We start from the raw sequence: 25,420 nt of genomic DNA on the forward strand, positions 1-25,420 counted from the left end.
TTAGTCAGAGGGCGAGACAGGGTCCAAAGGAGTCAAGAGACACTTCACTTTCACTCGCTAGCACACCATCTGTCCATCCATCCAATCCATTGATTAGGCTGGCCGCGCTGCCATTCTTACTTTTAGGTTCCTAGGAAACGTACTGTGGGCCACAGTTCGCAGCGCGGTTGTCCGAAGACACCCGCGTTCATCGGAGCAAAGGACCCACAACGCCGGGCCGAGCTAGCATAGCGACGTGGGCTAGGGGCGATGATGCATGTGAATCCTTGCCTTAAGCAAGAACCACAGGGGGTCCTGTATAAGGCAAAAGTACACACATGGTACACTTACAAGCAACAGCTCGGAGGCTCGAGCGGGAGGGAGGGAGGGAAGGATGGCCGACAAGCAAGCATTGCTACATTCAAGCCATAGTGCAGTAGACACATAGAGAGCGATGGCCGGAATAAAGAGCGACCATTGCCTCGATGGCTGTCTGACCGGCTGATCTCCCTCGTCGTGTAACTCAACCCTGCTTCTTGTTTGCTTCTCTCCTGCGTGATGCTCAAGACGTTTAGTTGGGCATAGAATGAAGCGACGAAAAGACATCTGAAGTATCTACGCGCCGAATCGTCTCTTGTCTCCCTCATTTCGACATCGCCAACTCACATCCTAGCGACCCACCATTTGCCGTCCGTTTTGAGCGCCACGATGCCTTACATGTACTCACCGATGCAATACAAGACGGTCCCGCTTAGTCGGGACTTTATCCCAAGCCTCGGGGAGGCAAAGCAACAGGTGCTCTGGATCGGCTGCTCAGACAGCAGCTATGAAGAGATCACCACACTTGATCTTTTGCCAGACGAGACCATTGTCTTGAGGGATATTGGAAATATGTTCCTCGATAACGATCTCACTTGTTTGAGCGAGCTACAGTATGCAGTGGAGATACTCCAGGTAACAAGTCCCAAAATACAGCGGCATGCCTTATCTATTGACGTTGACTTCCGTGACCAGGTCAAGCATATAGTCGTGTGCGGGCACTACGGCTGCGGTCTTGTCAAGGCCACTTCAGATGCTGGCTTGATCGATCCATGGCTCAGGCGGGTGGCCCCCTTTCTTCAACTATCCATCTACAATAAACGCAGAAAGAGACATGCTGACATGACGGCACAACAGCAAGCTCAACGCCCTGCGTTCGGCCACGGAGGGGCAGTTAGGTAGCTCACCGGTAGACGAGCGTGATGGGCACTTTGTGGAGCTCAATGTCCTAGCCCAGGTGCGGGCCTTGCAGAAGTTTCCCCAGGTTGGCGCTGCCATCGCCAGCCGGGGTCTCAAGGTCCACGGGCTGGTCTACAACAGGAGCAAGAACGAGGCCGTCAGGCTAGTCGAGGCGCAGGAGGCCTAACGAGGCAGCCCGCTCACCTCGTTTCCTCGTTGATTCACGGCGGATTTGCGGTATTAGTCCAGCATTCATTGGTTGCTGTAGAGGAGACCCAGGATTGCTCACTCTGTCCGCCAGCACACTGAGAAGAACAAATAATAAGGCCGGATAAAAGACGGGAAAGAAGAGATTTTCTTGCAGCCCAATCTCATTTCTCACCCGCCCAAAGGAGCAAGGGGTGCAATCAAATGGGGGCACACAGAGCAGAGCTTTGAATGCTACCTTACACTTACAGCGAAGCACTTACACCGACCGTACGTAGTACAATACAATACCTACAATGCAATACACAGTAACCACATACCGCACCTCTAGCAGCAGCGCAACCTAGACAGACGCACAATGAGCGAATTGGACCCTCTGACCCTGTTTCCAGCGCGTGCCAGTCTGTAGGCCGTTCTAGCCCCAGCCCACGACCCCGTAGAACCGCGGGGGACCACGCCACTCTGAAGTCAGAGCCCCACGCGGCTTCCGGCCGTCTACCGACCCCCTAGAACCCCTAGTCGCCGGGGGGCCCGCTGAATTCTTGAAGCAAAGGGTCGCTACTGGACAGCCCTGCGCGCTCTTCAGCGCCGAGATCTGAATCCGGTCTTCTGGGAATAGCGTCGCAGTTCGCAGGCTCGCTCCGCCGGTAAAACACGAATCAGTCACCGCGCCTGGGTTTCAAATGTGGCGTGACTTTTTGAATTGGCCACAGTAGTTATGTGGGAATAACTCGGTGTCAATCAATCAAGTTACCACACCACAAGGCCCGACCAGACCCTTCCAAGCTGACATCGAGGGGCCAAATCCTGGCCCAAAGTTGCGGAATTGGCGACATTTGTCCCTTCACGAGAACGGAGTTCAAAGGAGGGCGTAGGATGAGACAGACGAAACAGGCACAGATGCGCAGTTCTGCGGAAATAACCTTGGATAGTACACTTCCAAGCAGCCGGCGACAATGCAAGGCTGAAGGTAACTAAGCAAAATCGAAATGCCGCCGGTGGCAGGTGTCTGTTCCGGCTGCTGTAGTTTTGACATCTGGCGCCGTCGGGTGCCCTCTCTTAATCTTGTTATTCGACACCGATGTCGGCGATACACATTGACGACTTTCGCCGCTGGTATTGCTGACTGCGTCTCATCGCGAGCTTTATTCCTTGCTGAGAGTGTTCTCAAGCTGTGACGGAATTGAAGTCACCGATTTCTTCATGACAAGGGCATCGCCTTTGTAAGGAGAATCTGTCCTACCGAGTTGGTTATGCTCTACAGCTCATGCCAGGAGCAACGCTTGATACTGCGCGCAAAGGACATATCTGTCAGTGATTATGATCGCGGACAAAACTTAGCTGTGAGCAATTCACCACATTGAGAGTATAGCCTGTCCTGTGTTTGGAGGAGTCCAGCTCGCGCCGAGTGAAGGCCCTATCACGAACTACTAGGTGAGATACGGGTTCACTGGTCGCCAGAAGGACCCAATGCTAAATGGAGGCTAAGCTTTTGGCAGCCATGGCTAGTGGCTAGGCCAAGATCTCCAGCGCTGGCGATAAATGCTATGGACAATGTCGAACGCAGGATCGACAAACTTGTTATCATGCACTCACCTCTCGAATTTCTCGACAGCATAGTGTTCCTTCCTACAGATAATACACGAGAGCTATTGTTAGCTGGTTAGGATTGTGAAAAGAGTTGAAATTGCTATAGAGGCAAGATCTTCGGCATTTAACCACCGCATCCTCCACATCCGCCTCCTGTAAGATTGTTAGTAAAGGCGAAGAAGATCGACGAAGAAGAAGAAGAGCTCACCACATCCACCACATCCACCGCCTCCACCTCCTCCATCCCCCGAAGTGCACGTCGAAACACAGCCGCTTCCGCATTGTCCTCCGCATCCTGCAGCACACGCCCCGGCGCACGCTGCCGCCACAGTACCGCAAACGAAGCCACCGCACCCACCGCATCCACTATCACTGTCGTTAGCCTCCTCAGGGGCGTTGATGTCCCGCTGCCTAGCTCGGCCATCTCTCAGCTTCTCGTACGCTGCGACCTTTAGGGGGTAGGTCAGATGTGACCATTCGGCGACAAAGTACTGGTGATACCGGCCCTTTTCGAAATGATGGCTGAATGGTTGCGCCCGGTGTATGCCTCCCAGCTTGAGACGGTCGAGAGACTCATCTTCCTGGTTGTGGAGCCAGTGAGTTGACTCCTGGAACTGCTCACACCGAGCCATGGCGACGGCTGCTGTGAGTAAGTTGTCCTGAGCCACAAGAACGGTCAAACGATTCTGGAACCAGTCCTTGTCGGTCATGATTCCGCTCCCGTTGTTTGGTACGCTCTCTCCTTTCTGCGAAGGATTCATTTTATCGGATCTGGAGTAAAGTTGACGGGGTCGTGCAAGGTGCAGTGAAATGATCGACCATGAGTCAAACGGAAATGCCCAGACATGCTTGGCTAGATTGCAATCTCCGCACTTGACGGGGTACCGGTTATATGCCTCCGTGCAGTCCCAAGGGAACAGATTTTGGTATTTATATATTGGGCCATCAAATGCGCCCCAATCATACCAGTATTCGGCGAGAGTATCAATGATGTCAGACTCGTCGTGCCGCCCATAGCGAAACTTCAGCAGGTACTCCTCAGTCAGTCCATTCGGAACATCGAATTTGGACTTGACTTTTGGTTTGATATAAGCTCCTGGCCGGCAAACGAAGCTCATAAGGTAAAGCGGCAAAGGAAGGCTGGAGTGCTTGCTCGCCTTATAAGTCGGCAACTCTATGGGAGCAAGGAGCGATCCAAAGAGTTGATGATCAATAAGATTATCACAAAATGACTGGCAGTTGTTCGTTTCGTAGTGCCAACGAAGTTCCACGTTAGGGTCGAGGAGACGGTGAGTGACACTATCAATATATGCCTCGATCCGTGAGGTCAGATACGGCTTGAGCTTTCCCATGAGGACCGCTAGAATCTCATCTAGCACGATGGTCCTCTGAGCTACTGAGGCTCCGTCCTTGAGGCGGCTTGTTTCGTGTATGACGGTATCAATAATCTCGTTCTCCTGACTCTCATCAAAGAATCCGGAGAAAGCGCCGCCTACAACTTGCTTCATGATCGCTTTATAGCGCTTTGGTATCCTGGGACGTTGTTGCGAGTATAATGTACGCTCAGTCGAACCTGAGAGAATGAGGCTGCGGTCGATATCATCAGAGGCGTCACGGAGAACCTGGAGGCTGGGAGGATCTCGGCTGGTGATAAGCACTCCACGTGTACTAAACGACAACTTTAGAGAGATGCAAAATAAATATCATGACCCCAGATCGACCTACTTCTCCACACCATTTTCGATCACGAGAGGACCGATCCTTAAAGCCATGTGAACGTTGCCGTATGGATATCTGTCTGTAATCGGTCGAAGGTAGAACGGGATGCTTTGGTAGGACTCGTCTGTAACACCGTATGATAGTCCGAATTCAGCAGTCATCGTTGCAGGGTCAACAAGGCTAGATCCATGAATCTTGTTGGGTCGTGCTTTCCGACCCTTCAATTTCACTGCCTTGTCGAGCCTCTCTTGCTCCTCAGCTGCGTCCTCTCGTTGAATTTGCCCGAGCGTTGTTCGCTTGTCGCTATTGAGACGTGTCGAAGCGAATTTGGTTTCGGCTACCAGATCCGTGAGTTCATAAAGACCACACCTCAGCTTTCCTGGAGTGCCGCGTGGGTTTAGATGAGTATTGTTTTCTGATAATTCGTCCACCGGGAATAGGGCTTTGGATCCAGATTCATCAAATCGAGTGACAGACGGACAGAGGCAAATTTTCTGGCTATCTTGACAATCAATCCTCTTGTTCAGACAGCAATGTTTGTTGATCTTCTCGTAATAAGGATCCCCATAGTTCGTGCGCCTGTAACAAGTTTCGCAGAGCATAGTCTCCGGTGTCTGCACATTTTGAAACATCGAACCGCGCAAGATGCTGTGACAGATGGCACAGTGCTCCGGAGACAGTATCGGCATATTTGTCTTGTCGAATGATTTGATCGTCAACTGAGGAGTGGCAGGCCGCTTCCAAAATGATACGAGTTTCTCGGGCTGTCGATATTCGATGACTTTGTCCATATCGAGAAACTGTGCAGCCTGGAGTAGCATCTTTACCCGTCTCCGTAAAACATCAAGCCTTTGAGTATCTTCGAGATCAAGTCGAACCATTTCCTTCACAATCGTGCTATTCATTTCAGCTAACATATCCCAACCACGGTCAGATAGAGCTTCAGTATAGCTAGGCAAACCCGTCGCGGGTTTCTCCGGATCGACAGTTTCATTATATCGATGTGCGAATCTTCGTGAACTGTGGCTGACCTGGTCTAAAAACGTGTCGAAGCCGTGAATGAGGTGATCTTCTTCGTCAGGAATGATTGTGTCGCTAAGCTCCTTGGAACCTTGCCATCGTCTCAACGTTAAAACAATATGCGCGATCTCCCTCCTTACCCCTGCCCAATACATGTGTAAGAGCTCATCGCGAAGATGGGCATGAGCCGGACCAATTTCTTCGCGGCCAAAGTTTGGTGCTTCTGTGATGTTCTTCCGGGAGCTAATATTTGGCACAGAGCCTTGCGGTGCAAACCATGAAAGTAAAGACGGCATTGACAACAGTTCCTTCACTATAGTATTCGTCGTTGCCAAAATTGCTTTCGCGTGTAAGTATAAGGATCAATAATTCGAAGATAACAAGAACTGGTGAGATTCAACGGGAAAGTCCCCATTGACGTTTCAACTTGTAGGAAGGACTACAGGAATGTGGGGAGGCGGCCATATCCGCACTTGGCAAGCCTGCGGCTGACCTCAAGCTTTGTGTTGTTGCACTAGCATCGGCTTGGGAGAGCCATTTGAGGACGCCTCGCATTTGAAACTGCTAGAGTAGCTCGACATTTAGCACTACACTGCCACCGCCCAAGGAGAATCGCTAGGCATTCAAGGCATTTCTCTTGGTATTGCTTGTTTCGGCTTTCGGCGACCGGGGCGATGGCTCGCTGACGCCAATATTTTCCAATTGGATTTAGTCTGTCTTATGGAACAAGAATGGATTACGAAGTAGAGTGAGGGGTTCAAAATGACCAAGATCGAGCAGTTTCTTCAGCCTCTGGTCGGCTAAACCAGCCATTGAAAGCAGGTCTTTCAGCGACCCACACCGAGTTGGATCCCCCGAGTTCATACTAGAAATGAGTTGTCCAAAGACTTGACAACTCTGCATCGAAAGCAGCGAGCATCTCTTACTAATCCAATCAGACCCCTGTCAAGTGAGCAGGCTCCCCTTTACAGCGCGAAACTAAACATGGCATATTGCGTGAGTTCACCACCTATCACGATCACGTACCGGCAACACACACATAACGCAAGTCTACCTGCCAGAATGATCCGGCCAGCCTTTATTTGTACTGCTTAGACCAACTTGGCAAGCTTTATTTGTATACACAGTTGATGCCATTATGATCCATCTATAGCCTCATACGCCCTACCATTGAAGAACCACAGAAGAAAACGCACACAATTCCCGATCACCAGCCGTGTTAGAAGGCATTTCGCTCCCTAGCACGATACTAACTCCGACATGTCACTGGCCCCGAGGCCTTAGACAGTCGCGGTAGCAGTAGCAGCAGTGGCGGTAGTAGTTGTCTTGGTCTTCTTGCCCTTGGTCTTGGTCTTTCCCTGGTGGCTGGACGGAATTTGTTAGCATATGTATACCAGGAAAGGAGTACCAAGCTACATACTGTCTGGCAACGATCTCAGCCTCGTCAAACAGCTGAGTCTCGAGATCGCGCTGGTTGTTGTTCTTATGCTTGCGTCTTCCACCGGTTGTGGTAGTGGTGCCGTTGGTAGCTGCGGCAGTTGCGCCTCCCTTGTTCTTCGTCTTGCCTTGGTGATGGCGAGCAAAGACAGCAGAGACCTCCTCGCTCAGGTCAGCGAACGGAGATCTGTTGTTGTTCTTGTGCTTTCTGCGCCCTCCAGTGGCTGCGGTGGTAGCATTACCAGTGGCGGCGTTGTTGGTGCCAGTTTGCTGCTTCTTCTTACCCTGGTGACTGTGTTTTGTTAGAACATTTGTTCAAATTGATACCATATTTCTTGTGGGGGGCGTCATACTGTCTGGCCTCAAGAACTGCATCATCAACAAGCTCAACCTCCCGCTTGTTGTTGTTGTTGTTCTTATGCTTGCGCCTTCCACCAGTAGTGGTTGTGGCATTGCCAGTAGCTGCAGCATTGGTGCCGGTCTGCTGCTTCTTCTTGCCTTGGTGGCTGCTCGTTGTTAGCTATTGATTGGGTCTGTGGGTAAGCAATCTTTGAGGAACATACTGCCTGGCTTCGAGAGCTGCCTCGCCGACTAGGTCAACTTCACGCTTGTTGTTGCCCTTGTGCTTTCTCCTACCACCGGTAGCCGCAGTTGTCGCGTTACCTGTAGCTGCGTTGTTGTTGCTAGTCTGCTGCTTCTTCTTGCCCTGGTGGTGTCGCTTTGACAAGTCGGTTCTATCGTCCTCGCGAACATCCAATAGAGGACCATTGTAGGCTATAGCAAATCAGCCAAGATGCCTGAAACCCTTCCTAGAGGAATGAGTGGACTAACCAGGCGCATCGACAGGCTCGCGGGCATAGACCTCGACGGCACCCTCGTTTCCAGTGGGAAGCGCTGTGATATGGGTCGCTGAGGCCGCGAGCAGGGCCAGGACCATGCTGAAGCTCTTCATGTTGAGAATATGTAAAAGAATTGAGAAAAAGATGGATTGTTGTATACAAAGAAAGAAGTCTAGAAAGAGGGTAAAGAGCACAGCTTCAAATTGTTAGTTAATGCTTCTGGCAAAGCTTCAGGGTTGAAGATATTTACCTCTGACAGTAACAAATCAAGACAATGAACGGTAGAAATGAAGTTGGCTCCACAGAAGTCCAAGCTTGAAAGAAAGAAAAGAGACCGGCGCTGATGTGTTGAACTCAATTTGAGCAGAACATCTCTGACTTATACCAAGAGTGGGCGGCAAAAGGGTTGAAGGCGCCATGGTGTATCTGTCCGATGTTTGTAGCATTGTCCGGGGTGACGTCCATGTAGATCCCTCCAGCCGTATCAAAGCGCCTCGCCAACGTCTCGATGCCAAATTGCCCCTTTCCTGAATTGTATTCTCTGTGAGCAACGGCCAAGGATCTCAAACAAAAGTTTGGATCGCTTATTGTTCTTGCTGTCAAGAATGCCGTGGAAGACCTTGCTGCACAGGGGTCTTTAAGGGAGGTGGACCCGGGCTGGATGCTTCAAATTTGCAACTTTTGGCGTGCAGGCCGCTCTTTTGCAGTCTCCCTAGTGGATGAAACGTCCCAAATGTCCAGGACATTTCACACGGGCCTGCGTTAACGGTGGATCCTATTGGTGATGTTCCTTGGCGCGTGGATCCGATACAGGGGTGCTACCGGTTACATCAGTGGTGATCAAACACCATCGTACCCCACGATGTGTTCGACGCTACCGCCTCAACTTATTATTAGTGATTCGCAAATTGCGACACATCATCTCTGCTTCATTGCGCGCCGACTTGGTCGCTTACTATATGCTCCACGGCGGTATGTCAGGGAACTTGACTGCGCCGCAAGTCACAGAATATGTCGCTCATCACAGAGAAATATGAGACCTTTTGAGACCAGCTTGCGGTATCGAATCAAGCAAGGCTCATTAGACCCACTGCCGAAACCTGGCTTCAGGCGAAAGACAGTTCTCGTCAGGTTATACCAGGTTCGAAGGCATGAATGAGTTCCATGGTCAATCGTCGATCCTAAGTCATTGCGTAGATTGAGAGTTCATCCGAACTTGATACGACATTCTGATCACCACGAGAAATTCATGCCTGTAGGCCAGGTTGAATCGAGCACGGTCACTCTGTTCTCGTACAGTATGATGCAACGAGCACATAAGAAGCCACTCAGGCAATGACCATTCGATTCGCGATTGTTGCTCATCTTCAAACCAAATTAACGTTTCTTCGGGGATGCAGGCCTCTGAAACATGTGTCCATATCTAGATTCGGGCGACCCATAGGGATATTTTAGCTAATATTGACTGATGAAGCTTAATTCAAAACACTACTGCTTGTTGAGATTGGAGAGAATTTTCCAATGCGTCCTGCTATATTGAAATTATTCTCCAAACTGTTTGGCACCGGGATTGGAATGTCACCTAGACATGATATGATGCCTTCCCAGTACTCAACTCCCTAAAGCTCAGTCAGCTTTGAGAATAGTCACACTCAATATCCATAATATCATGTCCTATGCCCAGCCCAGTGGCATTCTTGCGTGCAACTTTCGCATATCCACCATCGCCGACGCTTCTTTGGGAGATCAGCATCACAAGTTGAACAGCGCAATCTTCTCTTCGTCAACTGTGCAATAAGCAGCCTCTCTTTATCTTCTCTAAGAATAGTCACTTCTTCATCATTCAATACTGCGCATTCAGGGCACAGTTCGACATCTTTCAGCATGTTGGTGTATCCTGAAGGGGAGCAGGATGAGTGTTGCAAAGCCATCTTTTCCGAGTGCCACGTCGACTTGAGAGGGGCTGCGTCAATGTTTGAGCGGAAAAGGTAACACTTTGTGCAGATGCTATAGCAGTTTTCTGCATGCCTTGTGGTTCGTGGAATACGAATACCCTTCTTTAGGACGCGGCAATCCTTCAAGGAAGCTAAGCAAGCATTCTATGGTTTCGGATATGAATAGCAGGAGTGTAGCTTTCTTGTAAACTTACATTACAGATGGATTTGGTGCATGCCCAGCACTCCCTTTTCGCCTTTGCTGTGCAACACGACTTCAACTCGGTAGGCAATGACTGAGATCTCTTTCCCAGCAATCTAGAACCCAAGCGTCCGAAAAACGTGAAGATGGTTGTGGCCTTCTGCGCGATACGAATGATGAAGAACACTGTTGCTCGAAGAGGCGGTGGGAGGACTACATATTTTGCGAGGAGAAGACACTGAAATCCTACAAGAATACTGTTTCCCAGAAGTCTTGTCAGTTCTAGTTCAGTCGTGGCCGAAATGTTGAAGTCAGTACTTACATCGTGACAATGTCCAGAATCTCCACTGCAAATGCTCGCCTGCAGCCACCTTCTGGAGTTTCTTTTATCGAGTTTCCAATAGCACTGAATAGTCTTACTTGGCTCTCTGTCAAGGAACCGCATCGTCGAACATCGTGCGGTAGAAATTTGAAGCCGAAAATTGCTGCAGTGATGAGACATGCTAACGTTACCAGGTCGATTAAGAAGAAATAAAAGCATCTCATCTGATTTCTAGTTGTATCGCCATAGTAACTACGCAGAGGCTCTTTGCCAACCTTTCTTAAGTAGATTGCCGCTATGAAGGTCCAAGCTGCGGCCAGAATTCCCTGAACAGGAACTCAGTGAGGGCTTTATTGAGGGACATGGTAATACTAACCACAACCCCGTTGATTCCCATGCTGACATGAACATGTTTTAACTCGGCAAGGCCTTCAACCAGGCGGTGGCTTCGGATATTGCTGTACAAATGAATGGCAAACCCACCAAAAAAAGCATATGGTATTAAGCTGTAAAATCGAAGGCGAGGAACCCACGGGAAGACCCATACTGAAAGGAGAATTGCACCAACTGCTGGAAGTGTAAAGAAAAGAAAGAATAGATCACTGTTCTTCATTTTAGACGGCGGCGTATGGTGTGTTCATCTAAGGGATTGAATGGGAGTCAAGTGGCATGGCATACCTTCAGCCAAGATATGACCGGTTTCTGGGAGCCTCAAAGCAAGAAGCGATATATCTGCAAGGAGAAATGCCTTGGCAAATAGTCCGCGGGGCTGTGTTGGATCTTTTAGCCGAGCCGATGCACTAATGTACGTGGTACATGTACAAGCCTCCTTACCTGAAAACCGGCTCCACCTAGAGCCTCGTTGGGCTTACATGAGCGGCATTGTCCAGCTCTAGACTCAGCTTTCAGTAGGCTTCATAATCTGGAAAATATTCAGTACGTTTAAGCTAAACCGCCAATTTCTCGGTTCGCGGTTGAAGGAAAAGGCGTGTTGGTTGGATCCCGACCACAGCTCACAATGGCTCTTGAATGTCCAAATCACAAAACCTCTCTTCATGCACTCGGAAAGAAGGCTCTAGACTCTTATCACAAAGGAATCGTATACCCAAGGTATACAGAAGCAAAGGCAGCCGAGGATGAACCACGTGTGCCAGATCCAAATATCTTCAACATTCTCGACACTGCCGTGCCTACCACCAGTTCAGACATGACACGACTTCCAAATATTGCAGAGTGTGCAACACATCTTGAACTCCTAGAAACATTCTACGTCTTGCGACAAAAGATCCTCCGCTCGGAAACTGTCGATGGAGTTTTCGGAATTTCACCCAATCCACAACAAAAGACGGGAAGACATGGCGACACGAAACTACTTAAAGATCAGACCCTATGGGAACGCCGGCAAGTCAAGTGGCCGAAATTTATTGAAATTGCGGTCATACGATTTCTTATTTGGAGAGATCTGTGTGAACGCGATGTCTCGAAATATAAAACCCCTCCAGTTGATGTGCTCATGGTTTGGCACGCATTCCTTCTCAATCCGAGGCTGTTTCGTGTGCACTGTGGAGAGGGTTCATTCTTCAGAAGGCAATTCCCATGGAGCCGAGTTCACAAAGCGATCAATAATAGTGACTGGACGTTTGTGATGCCACAGGAAGCAGCTGAAACTTTCGAGGAGGGAACAGGTCTATCATCGGACTTGCTAGAAGAGCTCTCTGATTGGAAGGCTAGTCACGAAGAGTTCAATTCAGAGCTGGTTGGCTCTATGGCTTCGTTAACGCTTGAAGACCACCCGAGAATTCCGGACTGGGTTGCTGCGTTACCGGCGGAAGACCAAGTTCGAAGACACTTTGACGCACTGCACCTCATTGACTCTGGCCTCGCTGTTCAGCTCCGCGACGCTGTCCTCCGCCAGGCATCTTTCGTGGATAAAATGAATGCTCATATGTGGATTCGCAGTCCTGGGCTACCGGGAACGTTGAATCGGGCAGTTGACCGCTATTCTAAGTTTCTGAGACTCATGAAGCTATATCCAACGACGATGTTCGTTCCGACATTGGATATTGATCTTGCCTGGCACACACATCAGTGTAGTCCACGAATGTACTTTAGAGGAACGCAACTCTGGGCGGGCAGATTCATCAACCATGACGATACGATTGTGAAGGATACCCTCGATGACGGGTTCGACACTACCAAGAAGCTGTTTCGGGTGCACTTTGGGAAGGAATACAGAAATTGTGGATGTTGGGACTGTGAAGCATTATTGTCTGCACTAGAGCATCCCGCGAAAGACGAGAACGGTCTCGTCAAGATGGAAAGTATTGCCCGCGATGTTGATGCTGAAGTTGCGTATTTCAGAGCCATTGAGACAGCGAGGAGGAAAAAGCAGCCGTTACCAGTACGATGAAGATTACAATAAATGTCATTTTAATTTATGAAGTCAGGTAATGGAGGATGAGAATGTCGATGCTGTCAACAAAGAACAAAAGTCCTCTGTCAGACTGCCATCTGTATCACTCCAAGAGAGAACATCGTCTAACCATTGCCGTCCCATATCAATGTCATTCTGCGACTCTCGAATAGATTCTCTCCAAATTAACTCCAGTCGCTCCAGGTATGCACGCCGCCTATGAACCTCGATGTCACAGAACAAGAATGTGCCAAAGGTCTCCGTAGTGACATTGAGAGCCAGCAAGGATTTCTTGGCCGTAGTAACTGCCTTTGCAGGTATAGATGGTGGCTCTCCATCAATAACAGCTGGTTCTCCGAGAACAATTATGTCACCCACAAGATAAAAGGCTGGAGCTGGAAGTCGCCAAGTTTCTTGTAGTGCAAGGCTCCCATGGCCCGTCTTTCGATGTTCCCTGTTCTTCTCATTAACGAGGTCATCAGCTCCCGCCGGCAGCATGTATCGAGACCTGTATAGATCGACTACGGAGCGTATATAGGGTCCATCAGAGCGAGTTACCATATCATTCTCGTTGACGATTGCCAGCATTAATCCAACATTTGGTTGCTTCATGGCTGACTTGGTTACACTTTGGCTAATGACTGGTGCTGACCCGAATGTGAGGAGAGAAAGAGTCGTTGATACTATTTTAATCATTAGTTGAGTCAGACGAGAGACCAGATCGATTCCTACATGATATATGTGAGTGATGTACAAAGTGCAAGAATAACAGTGAAGCGACCGCACCGCCAGCGGAGTGGCCGGTGAAAATAATGTGTGTTATAGATCCATCATCGGACAATTGACGTGAAATTTCTTTGGTAATCTCCGGAAGTAGACTTTTGGCAGAGTTCATAAACCCAGCATGAGCATAGACTGGAACCGAGTTATCCAATACCTGCGTGATATTTAGCTTTCCTTTCATACTTTGCCCAGTAGCCAAATGTCAAAAGTATTTCTATTTACTCACGAATAGAGAGTGCGTGTCTCTTGGAACATCATTCAGATTTACGATATGATCAGTCTTCCTCGCCGAGCCGCGAATAGAAATGATCAGCTCCTTCCCAGAAGATGGAAACCCACTTCCTCGTTCAATCGTCCAGAACGCGGCTGCTTTCAACGTACCATCGATGGAAGGGTTTAAATACTTGACTCTACGGAGTTCAAGACCTTGAAAACACTCTACACTTTCGGCTTCATATACGCGAGCCGAGCAGAGGCATGATGCAAAAAGCAGTCGAGAAAGGGCAGCGTCGCTACAAAATGTTCATTAGCCCCAATATGAATCTCCGGACAATCACATTCGCTTACCATGTCCATTGCTCTCCCAGATTTTCAGTGACCCGGGAATTCTGATACTTTAGGCCTTCCACAGCTAGTCGCTCTAGCTGCAGACGGAGAAAGTCTCCTGGCTCCTCTGCGATTTGTATCCTGCCTCAGTTATCATAATGTGATGAAAGCAAACAGATGACTGACCGTCATAGTCGAGCTGATCAAGAGCAAATCCAATGCTGGAAATCAGCTCGGAGATGGCAGCGGAGGAGCCGCGTGAATTGTCTAGCGCTTGGATCCCTGAGTCGGGAGTGCCGGCCGATCCTGCTAAGGCTAATTCCGTTGATGCTCTGGCTCGGCGGTTCTTCAAGACCTTGACCTTCCACATTTAGGCGACGATAACCTGCACGTCAGAACTACCGATTCGCTTTGGAGTTCTAGGCATTGTTGAAGGCACATTGAAGCATGAGCTACTTTTTATGAGTTCGGAAGCTGAACCTGGGGATGAGCAGGTGATTTGTGGCGTCAGTACAGCACTGCCTCCTTGCGAGGCGTTTTGGTGTTCTAGACAAACACTAATGTAGCTGAGAATGACTGGCTCACCTAGCCGACGCACCATCTGCCTGGTGTGTTTAAGCACTTGCCGATCGCTCTAGCCAAGAGGTCGGTTTATGACCACAGTACGTACAACCTTACAATTGAAACGCCTTGACTAATCAAGTATTTACATCTCCTTAGTGAGAGATTGAGATTCGATGCTCAATAGCCGCGCAAGTCAATGATGATTTGAGCTCATGGCTGGCAATTAAGAGCATTCGAGGATGTTGTAACACACGCCCTTTCTTCTTCTTTCTTTATCAGAGTGCTGCTTCACCTATTGCTTATTGACAATTAATAGGTTCACAAGTGCACAACAAAATGCCAATCATCCTGGTGTTCGAGTTTGAGTAGCTACATTTCTTGGCCACTGAACTGTCATCTCGTAGATTGTCCTGTCATTGCACAGATCAGATCAACAGTAGACTGTAGTTTGAGTGTCTCGTTCATCCCCAGTAACTTGTGCAATGACGATCATTTTGGCGTAACGTTGTTTTCTAGTCTTGTCAACCTAGAATCCAACCAATGTCCTATGAAGACACCTCGCCCGGCATTGTAGTCAAGCACCACTCTCGAAGTCTGATCGGTGCGAGATTTCCTTATCAACACCCTGCCCGCTGTCTGAAAGATATCTCATGGAAGCTGCTTGTCGCTGACTCATTGACCATCAATGCATGTGGTCTGTCACTAGAGTAGGCGAATGAGCTTTGTTTCCCATGTATAGTGACTGCAGTCATATAGGTTCGGGCAATAAAGTGCTCCACATTGCCTGCATCCCCGTGATGATGACGACAATGATCTCAGTCTCAACGCGGGGCTCTCTACGATCGGATAGGAGGGCCATGTTGTTATCTGCTGGCACGCAGTTCTGAGCCCAGTGATAGCCTATTCAAATGTCCAGTCCATAAATTATCGGAATATTCAGCGGGACTTTAGAACAACTATATAAAATTTTCCGAATCGCCGAATTTGAAACAAAGAAGTCTTCTGAGTTATCCGGTTTTCATCTAGTCGACCAACGTCAAGCATCTGCCATGGCTCCCGCAGAACCTCATGCCATTCCCTTCATGCAAAAGGGGGAAGTGCCGTATTTCAAAGAGGAATTGGAAGGTTGGAAGGGATATATAGAATGGGAGAAGTATCCTCAGAAACGAGAGAAGGCAGAAAACATTCTCAAACAGTATGATTTTCCGGATGTTAGTGCAATCTGTACTGTCAGAAATGAATATAGCTGATGGGCAGATAAGCCACCCGAATTCCAGCTTGAGACACCGCCGCCGAGAAATCCTTTGCTCTCCGGTGAACGATGGAAACAATATCACTATGCCCTGGGGCCGACTATTTCCAACATACCAGATGTTAGCTGGGGATATGTGTTGAAAGAAAAATCTCCTGACATGATCCATGTGCTTCAATTCCCCTATAATGGAGAGCCCCCAAGAGTAAGCGAAGTTCGTTGATTATGCGAAGATGCAGGAAGTTGACTCTCATCAGAAACGCTTAGTAGAATCAGAGATTACAAGCAACCCGGACTTCTTTGTTCGCAACCACGGCGGTGTACCAGAGATTAACGGGAACGAATTCTTCCTTGAGATTGGCGGTTTTGTTAAGAATCCGAGAAAGATCAGCCTCTCAGAACTGCAGAATGAGAACATATTCCCTCGCCAAACAAATGTTGTCTCCCTGCAGTGTTCTGGTACTCGTCGCATAGAACAAATCCACGAATATCCTGGAGATGGTGACGAGCTCATCAATGCGCCATGGGGTGAAGGTGCGATTGGCACTGCGCGGTGGACAGGGGTCTCGCTGAAGAAAGTCATCAAATACTGCGGTGGATTGACACCCGAAGCTGGGGCTGGGCACCTGGAGTTTTTCGGCGCCGACACGTACTTTAAGAAAGGTCATGTCATGAATTACTTGGTGTCTGTTCCTTGGCGCAAGGTCAAACTTGATGAGGTGCTATTAGCATGGGAGATGAACGGTGAGCCTTTGCCAAAAATACATGGGTATCCTCTCCGCGCCATTGTATTCGGCTATATCGGAGCTCGCTCTTGCAAATGGCTGTATCGTATCGACGCCATCTCAGAGCCGTCGCTTGCGCCGGTACAACGCAAGGAATATTTGTACTACACCCCGCAAGTCGGTAAGCAGAACGCCATGTACAGCAACGGCTTCAGCATACAAGACATGCCCGTCTCGAGCGCCATCATGACTCCTCAAGATAAAGATCAGATCATTCACGATGGAAAGATCAAACTGCGAGGGTGGGCTTACAGCGGCGGAGGTCACTGGCCCATCCGAGTTGAGGTAAGTGGCGACGGCGGAAGCATCTGGTACGAGGCTCCATGGGAAAAAATGACCAAGAAGTATTATCATGCCTGGAGGCTATGGGAAATCGATCTTCCCGTGGACGCTGAAGGATGGCTAGAGTTTTGTGTGCGAACATGGGACAATGCTCTCAATACTCAACCAACCTACGTTCGCTCTGCTTGGTATGTTCTATCTCTCCAGACCAAGGCACTCTTGGTCCTCTCGCTTTCTTTTCTATGCTAACAGCAGTCAGGAACTGGGATTTGCATGTGACTTCTTCATGTCACAGGATCAAGATATACAGCATCAACAAGTCAAAGCCCGTCACTGCTGCAAGACTGAAACTGCTCGAGGAGAAGGGCATTTCTATTGTGCCAATCACGAAACCACTGGAGTTCGACTTAGAATCTGACCATGATTGGAAAATGGCCATGCAAGCCAGGGGAGGGCGCGACCCAGAGGAATAGGTGGACGTTGTGTGCCAAAACCAAACCCTAATTTGTAGTATTTCTTTCGGACCACTGTGGAACGAAAACTAGCCTTACTTACTTGCAACACCGTCACTCATTCCCACATATCTCTTCATTTAATAGCAATATAGAAAAGTGTACTATCCTGGAGGCGAATCTACTTCGTGCGAGGGAAATCGCTCAAAGTATCGCCTCCAATACGCCTCATCACCGTGGTCAGGAGGCTCCCATGGAAACGGCCGTAAACACGTTTTGAGACTTTCGCAGGGAATATCCAGCAACCCCTTTCGTGGCGGCTCCACCCAGGTCCCATTTGCAATCATCTCTTGCCTAGCACGTTCTTGTGCTGCGACTTCTGACGTTCCACATTCACTGAAATACCCCCCGCGGTAGTCTGGATTGTATTCCGTCATCTCCACCATTCTACGAGCATATTCGAAAGCGCGCTCTGTCCCCTGTTCACCGCCTTGATCACGCTGGTCGTTCCAATGGCTTGACCAACCGATATTAGGAATCATCCGCAATGTATATCGCCCCAAGGGCCTCGCATCTGCCATGTCAATGTCGTGCATCGCAATCATCAGACCCTGAGAATACGTGAAGTTTAGCTCCCATGGCGCGCCAATATCTAATGCAATCCGTCCCTGAATCCAGTAGTCGTTCGTCTTGTTCATCTTGGCTCCGAGTACTTGTTCAGTAGCAGTTCGCAGCGAGGACAAGGTATCTTTGAAGATCGGTATGGGATTCGTCAGATTTGGCCGATTGTCGACTCGATTAAAGTAATTAGATAATCGGTGGTAGTACGCTTTGTATGACGGGCTATGCGTATAACAGCTTACGCAATTCCAAAAAGGTTCAGCATAATATTCAGACCTTTGAGGAGCAATCGTCGTTAGTAGTCTAAATCTGGGGTATCATGTCTAACTCACCTGTTTCCCTTCAAATCGTCTTGAATCTGTAACATGAGAGCCTTGTAGGCGGTACTTCCTTCAATTCTAGCAACATTGATCAATGATCCATTCCTTGCTTGAGCGGCTGAGACACTAAAGTGATAGCATTAGAAACAAAAGACGCAATGCGACTCAATGCTTGAAGAGACGCCTTACGCAGCATCGGCGGTTAAGTAGAATGCAATAGCTGCTTTCTTTAGCGCCTTATCACGGTTGAAAAGAGTGTATCCTTACCGAAGCTGTCATTATAGCCGCCTTTGAACGTGATCGGATCATACGTCTTATTGTTATATCGTACTACAGTCCCCCACGTGCATCGTGAATCAGAGGAGTAATTGCAGGAGCTCCAATCTGGAAGAGTGTTCCTTCTGGACTGAGTATTGTCCGAGATCTGGCTTTCAAGGCTTTCAAACTCGGGTAATAGCTCGATTTCTGTGTCAGGTAGGGGTTGTGCAAGCAATACACCTCGTGTAATGGCCAAGGAAAGCGCTATTATGTTGCGAATCGTGAAAGGCATGCTGATTTCAGTAGATCGCGCAAGATGGTGAGAAACCAAGACTTGAACCGCTGCTGTCGGTTGTTGCCTAGGAAAGACGCACTTATCTACTACTCCCCGCATTAGTATGGACTACTAGCACGTGCAAATCCTTCCATTGCTTCACATCTAGGGATGAGTAACCCTCTCTTGGTAAGCGTTGTTATCGAGGCATATACTTAGAGAAGATTTCTGCAAATCGTATTACAAGAGTTGGGTTTATTTGGGAGAAATCATCTGGAGCGAGAGTTCATTCAATTAGAGATACTATAGAGCAACTTGCAACCCTCTAGATACTGTGCGGTACATTTTACATGTCGATAATTGTTCCCAACACCAATAAATTCAATGCAGCTTTTTAAACCTTGTCTTAACCGAACATTAATGCTCTACAATGCTTTGTCTTCCATACAAACCAGTTTTCGATCCGCCTTAGAGGCTGTCTTGGCTTCAGTACCAAGATAGTAATCCCACCATCTAAAGCTACTAGCATAATTACCGATAAACTACTCATAATACTTGTCATAGTATGCGGCGCCGGCCCAGAAAGGCAGGAATTTATGCAAACTCCATGAAAAGTCGTGACCAGAATGTGCGTCAACAGCTGCAGTAGGCGGAGAATAATCCAAACGTACATAGTAATTATGTGCAAGTCACCGAAGATCGCACACCACAGAATTAGAGACCCCACTGTCCCAAGGCCTAGTATAATAGTTTCTAACGGAGATGCGTATAGGGCCGCAAGACCAAAAGGAGCCGAATATTTGTGGTGTAGCTTGTGGACTGTTCGATACACAAGAGGGGAGGCGTGAAGCGCCCTATGTGTCCAGTAATGCCAGGTATCTTCCATGATAAAGAACGCAATCATTTGCAGGATAATTTTTCGTATTGGGGGAAAGGGAATACTTGTCGGGAGGTCGAAGTATTGCGCGGTCGGATGGAAGTACCTGTCAACACAATGAGTGATCAGCAGGCTGGGGCTTGAAGACTTACCAGATTTCCGGAAGCTCGACAAGGAAGTGGATGATCATAACAGATATTCCGCATTTCCATTGCTCATATTGACTAGGGATCTTGGTCTACCAGGTTTCAGTACAATACAATAGTAGAAACGAGACGATCATCGTACCTGATGGATTTTGTACCTTCGAAACCAAAGAGTAGCATCAATGACAATACAAATCAGACACCGACCAAAATAGACAGACTCGTGTAGGACAAAAGACTGGCAAGTAGTAGATAATTGTAAAGAACCCAGAAGTAAGGAAAAAGTTGTACGCGGCATTGACCCAGACTGTTCGAAGTTTTATCAGCGATCATGGCTCACTCTCGATTGCATAGCTCCCAGGCCGTAAAAGCAAGGACGATGAGCATAAAGACTAAAGGAGACCGATAACCTTACCAGATCTCCACGAATCAGTCTGGCCACCGGCCTGCATGGCCACAATAAATGCAATGACGGCACCCACCAGCAAAGCAACGCCAATCGGATCCATCTGCAGTAGCTTTCCTTTGAAGATAGCCTTGGCAGGTCTTGCTTGTTTGAGAGTGTGGAAGAAGAAGATGATAATCAGGGCGGAAACGCCGCCAAGTGGCAGGTTGATATAAAAACACCACCGCCACGAGATGCGGTCTGTAAAAGCGCCGCCCCTGAGAGGTGCAACAGATGCTGTGCCGTACGCTGCCCCGATGACATCGGTGAACATCAGACGTCTTTTTGGCTCGGCGGTAAATGCGAGCAATGTGTAACCGCCAGAAACTATACCACCGGCGCCAATGCCGGCGATGGCTCTTCCAACGACAAAAGCTGCCGAGTTAGGGGTCGCGGCACAGAACAAGCTGCCAACTTCAAAGATGGCAAACGCAACGAGGTAGACAGTCTTAAAATCGAAATATTTGTAAGCCTTTCCCCATAACGGCTGAAAGCCACCTGCTGTCATGAAATAGGCTGAGTCATACCATGCCACATCGCCAAGGCCGTGGAATTCGTCTGTAATCTTCAGGACAGCCGTCGCAACAATGGTCTGCTGCAAGGAGTTAGCGTCACCAAGTTATGCAGTTGACAGTGCAGAGAAAAATACATTATCAAGAGCCATCACGAAGGTACCTAAAGAAAGAGCCAAACTAGGAAAAACAGAGTCAGACCTTTTGGGTACTCGTTGGCCTCCGGCCTTGGCAGCTCTATTGTCGTCTCCTGGTCCGGACCGTCTTTCTCCACATTTGCCTTTCGTTGCTGAGGATACGGGCAATTCTGAGATATAATTCCAGCATGACCGGTTTCAGGTTTTTCAAGCTCTCTGATATTGCTTGTCGAGGCGGACATATTGATATTAGGCAAATATTGATGAGAAAGTCTGATGTCAGTTGGCCGTGTACAACTCAGCCGCTTGTTTTTGTGAATGAAATGCGTATCAGAGAGGACAGAACGAAAGCTAGGCGGGATTTGTGAGAAGTTATATCCACCTAGGATTCCAAGACCCCAGGCTCGGGTTAGGATTGGGAGCGTCTGAAGGCATTTCACTGAGATGAGAACCCTCGAACCGAGCTGCGGCACCTCTTTACATCCCAGTTATTTGCAGGTCGGCCGAGTGCATGCTCACCGAAATATCAACAATCAAGGTATTGTTTGTGGGTGTTTTGGGCCCTGGTTGGTCAAAGCCAGAACCCGGAAACCCGATCATTTCGCCCGGTCGGCGGAAGCTATACTGGAGTGATGCAAAATTTAGATTCTATAGGGACTCTCGCCTACACATTGTCAGAAAGCCTAGTAACTGTCATTATTATGGGTTAAATACCCGTCCAGACAAGAACCATGGCTCCAGATGTTGAGTATTTGTTCTTCGATTTCTTTTATTACATTTGTCAAGACCAAGAGAGTTTGAAGTATGTGACCGATGTCAGCACCAATAGCTAGCTAATTAAATCGTAACTAGTATGCAATATAAGGCTAGCAGAACTAATGTAAGATCAACTATTGACTTCTTTGCGTTATTCCTGTACGGCACAAAGAATGCAGAAGATATGTGGTCCAATGCACACTGTTGAAGGTTAATTACTTGTCAGGGTGGCCATTCAGTCTTTCTAGGAGCACTTTCCTCCGCGTACGAAACTTTGTCCTGAATGAGTTGTTAAGCTTACCTCCCCCATTGTTGTTGACTCTTCAGATCAGTGGTGACGTTGCAATACCCTCCAGATAGAGCTAGTCAGCGCGAGGTTCAGCGATTTTGTTCGCACAATACTTCTTCTCCACATGCTGTATACGGGATATGCTCCCGCGCCAATCATGTATGCGAGACGCACGTACAAAGACGGAAGCGAGGGTATACCCGCCGCTAGAAAATGACAGCTTAACCGGTTGGGACACATGGCCGGTCATAAAAGTGACAGGGGCGGGTCAATTCCCTTCATGTCATGCTGTGTCCAAGATCTCGGAGGGGTTTGTAGGAGCCGTCTGACATCTGCCCGGAGCAGTGTTCTCAAGAGCGGAATCAACGCGCCGACCAGTCAACTTGTGCTTAAGCCATCACATAGACTACTGGAAGATATCTAGGAGCATGGGAGCGGACAGAGACAATACTACAACGACTACCGATGCGCCTATTCAGGCGGCGACGGAGCCGGTCCCGGATGATGAGTTGGAATTGATAGATTCCAGTTCTACTGCGTCCACATCAATCACTTCCAGCATATACAAACACTCTTTCGAGAACGGCCGCCGCTTTCATAGCTATAAGAATGGACGATACCCACTGCCCAACGACGACGCCGAGCAAAATCGTGAAGACATCAAGCACGCGATGATGCTTGAGGTCACAAATGGAAAGCTATATTACGCTCCAATGGATAAGAATGCGCAGAGGATTATCGATGTCGGTACAGTAACAGGAATATGGGCTATTGAAAGTTCGTTGCCCTTTCATAGGCCTTCCCATCATCAAGAGCTTTAGTCGGATTAACATAGTAAAATAATATAGTGGCCGATAGTCTACCAAGTGCTGAGGTCCTTGGCATTGACCTTTCTCCTATTCAACCACAATGGGTTCCTCCTAACTGCAAGTTCTTGGTGGACGATGCAGAGGAAGAGTGGCTTAATGGCAACAATTTTGACATGGTCCATATGCGCACGATGGCGTCCACACTCAAGGATGTCCCAAAAGTCTTAAGTCATGCGTACAAGTTCGTGATCGGCATATATTACTTCATCATTCTTGTCCACCAGCTGACATACGCTTTACAGAGCCCTCAAACCAGGAGGGTGGTTAGAAATGCAAGAGATTTACGGCTTCGCTGAATGTGATGACGGAACTATGCCGCCAGATGATGGGGTATATCAATTCTACGTGACTGCTGCTGAGGCTTTCAAATCATTTGGCATGGATCTTGCGAAGGCCAAGCATCTCCGTCCGTTGATCGAGGACGCCGGTTTCCAAGATGTGACGCTTACGGTGAAGAAAGTTCCCATTGGACCATGGCCGAAAGAACTGACACTTCGAGTTGCTGGACTCTACTGCCGAGAAGCGATCTTAGACCTCATTCCTGCAATGACTGGGAAGCTCTTCCTGGCACTGGGGATGTCCCAAGTGGAGGCCGAGGTAATAGGTGCGCAAGCCCGCAGCGCTCTTAAAGACATGTCACGCCACCGATATCTGAATTTCTACTTTTGGGTTGCTCAGAAACCTGACAAGCCCTCCTGAGTAATGAAAATTAGTCATTATTAGACTCAGCGTTGATGGATTCAAAGCGAGCTGTTCTCATTTCGAGCGTTAACTATGACCATCTTCGCAGTCCTCCGGATATTTTACTTCGTGGAATACTGTCCTCGCAGTCTCTAGAATAAATTACTTCTCCTCATTCCCACCAATATGTTTCATGTCGAAATTTCAATCAGCTGCGCCAACCCATATTGCCAAGTAATTTCCTCAGCCATTTTATACAGGCAGGCTTTCCAGCGTCCAAAGTCAAGACAGATGGTCGCCATATGAGGTATGACCTGCCTTTCTGTCAATATCCAAATGAAGTTGCCAAACCATGATGACTTCTTCAACTCATGTCATCGAAACCATTTCGGGCAAGGACGTCTCAAACACACCACCCAAACGAAACATCCCGTTAGGCTTTTCGCCGTGCCAATTTGAAAATGATCTGGGCCTTTCTATTGCTGTCCCTGTCTGTCCTTTGAGGCCCACCTCGTCTGAGTCCACCACAACAGCGCATTCCTCTCCGGTCCTCATCCTCCCTCTCTACGACTCGTCTTCTTTTTATATATTAGGGCTCCTTCCTTTGATGGACCCTTGCAGAAGCTTTTGGAAATTCCACCTGACCAAAAGGTCTAAAACAAAGACGCACAGGAATCAATTTTCCACAAACTTCGTGGTCAGCACCTCTTCCTCAGCTGAACTCATTGGAGGTGACATACCTAGATACTCAACCTTTCTACCAGAACTTCGCAAAGAAGCACCGACAACCTTCTCTGGGGACATCAAGTATCACTGACTCTGGAACTCAAGATGGGCGTCACCCCTGAGAAACACCATGGTCAGCGCGCCGTTGCTCTGGGTACGGGAGCCCCATCCAGATACTTCTCCCTCCGCATTGCCAGCATACTGATATCCGAACCTGCAGCCGAGCATGACCATCCAGCTGGTCCTGGTGGTACATTCCCCCTGCTCGCGCTGCCCGTGGAGATCCGCCACATGATCGTCAAGCTCTGCCTCGTGTCCCCCAATGTCGAGACCGACGACCGATGGGAGGTGGCAGGGCCAACCATTGCCCAAAAAGGCAAGATCACCACCAACGGCCGCGACTGGGAGACAGAGGACCTGAAGCCTTATCTCACCATGCGCCGCGTCTGCCGCGCCCTGCGCGAGGATGCCGGTCATCTCGTAGGTCAGGTCAACGTCTTCAAGATCAAGCACCCGTACACCGCGAACGTGTGGTTCACGGTCATGGATCGAGACAGCCTCTCCTCTCTGCGCGCACTGAGCGTCACGCTCGTCACCATGACGCGCCGCAAGCAGGACAAGTACCTCACCATGACGGACGCCTGGATGAAGGAATACTGGTGCCTCTTCTTCAAGTCGCTCGTGGGCGTTCCGCTCCAGGAGCTCCGCATCAACTTCGCCGAGTGGACCAAGACTCGCAAGACGGCCTTCTTCGTCCCCTTCTGGTACACTCTGGGCTGCCTCACCGTCACCAAGCGCCTGACTTTCGAGGGCAACTACCCCCGTGAGGGCCTGATTTTCGTTCGTGGCATTCAGGCTCGCAACCCTAAGCTTGTGTTCGTCGACGAGGGCGATCAGTACGACTGGGAGTAGAAAGAGCCCTGCTGCTCCTCGAACTTGGGAGACCAATCTGCGGGATTGGAAGG

General features: G+C 48.8%; 5 protein-coding genes across 5 annotated transcripts; 3 read left to right on the top strand and 2 right to left on the bottom strand.

Annotated features, from left to right (window-relative positions):
- Positions 1-687: 687 nt before the first annotated feature.
- Positions 688-1,384, top strand: UCRPA7_7291 (putative carbonate dehydratase protein; the record flags this gene model as incomplete). The annotated part of the gene is made up of 2 exons (XM_007919823.1): positions 688-911; positions 1,156-1,384. 2 exons carry the CDS (start codon positions 688-690, stop codon positions 1,382-1,384), a joined length of 453 nt encoding a protein of 150 aa, XP_007918014.1.
- Positions 1,385-7,013: 5,629 nt separating this feature from the next.
- UCRPA7_7292 (hypothetical protein) lies at positions 7,014-8,122 on the bottom strand (the record flags this gene model as incomplete). Its single annotated transcript, XM_007919824.1, has 5 exons — positions 7,014-7,098; positions 7,154-7,462; positions 7,524-7,676; positions 7,734-7,944; positions 8,002-8,122. 5 exons carry the CDS (start codon positions 8,120-8,122, stop codon positions 7,014-7,016), a joined length of 879 nt encoding a protein of 292 aa, XP_007918015.1.
- An 8,063-nt stretch (positions 8,123-16,185) lies between these two features.
- UCRPA7_7293 (putative sulfite oxidase protein) lies at positions 16,186-17,565 on the top strand (the record flags this gene model as incomplete). The annotated part of the gene is made up of 3 exons (XM_007919825.1): positions 16,186-16,230; positions 16,283-17,280; positions 17,388-17,565. The coding sequence occupies 3 exons, from the start codon at positions 16,186-16,188 to the stop codon at positions 17,563-17,565; spliced, it is 1,221 nt and encodes a 406-aa protein (XP_007918016.1).
- Positions 17,566-20,432: 2,867 nt separating this feature from the next.
- Positions 20,433-21,149, bottom strand: UCRPA7_7294 (putative efflux pump antibiotic resistance protein; the record flags this gene model as incomplete). The annotated part of the gene is made up of 2 exons (XM_007919826.1): positions 20,433-21,080; positions 21,135-21,149. The coding sequence occupies 2 exons, from the start codon at positions 21,147-21,149 to the stop codon at positions 20,433-20,435; spliced, it is 663 nt and encodes a 220-aa protein (XP_007918017.1).
- Positions 21,150-24,560: 3,411 nt separating this feature from the next.
- UCRPA7_7295 (hypothetical protein) lies at positions 24,561-25,367 on the top strand (the record flags this gene model as incomplete). Its single annotated transcript, XM_007919827.1, has 1 exon — positions 24,561-25,367. One exon carries the CDS (start codon positions 24,561-24,563, stop codon positions 25,365-25,367), a length of 807 nt encoding a protein of 268 aa, XP_007918018.1.
- Between the last annotated feature and the right edge of the window lie 53 nt (positions 25,368-25,420).

Source organism: Phaeoacremonium minimum, assembly GCF_000392275.1.
Source record: "Phaeoacremonium minimum UCRPA7 unplaced genomic scaffold PA7_03_scaffold_509, whole genome shotgun sequence".
Classification (NCBI taxonomy): domain Eukaryota; kingdom Fungi; phylum Ascomycota; class Sordariomycetes; order Togniniales; family Togniniaceae; genus Phaeoacremonium; species Phaeoacremonium minimum.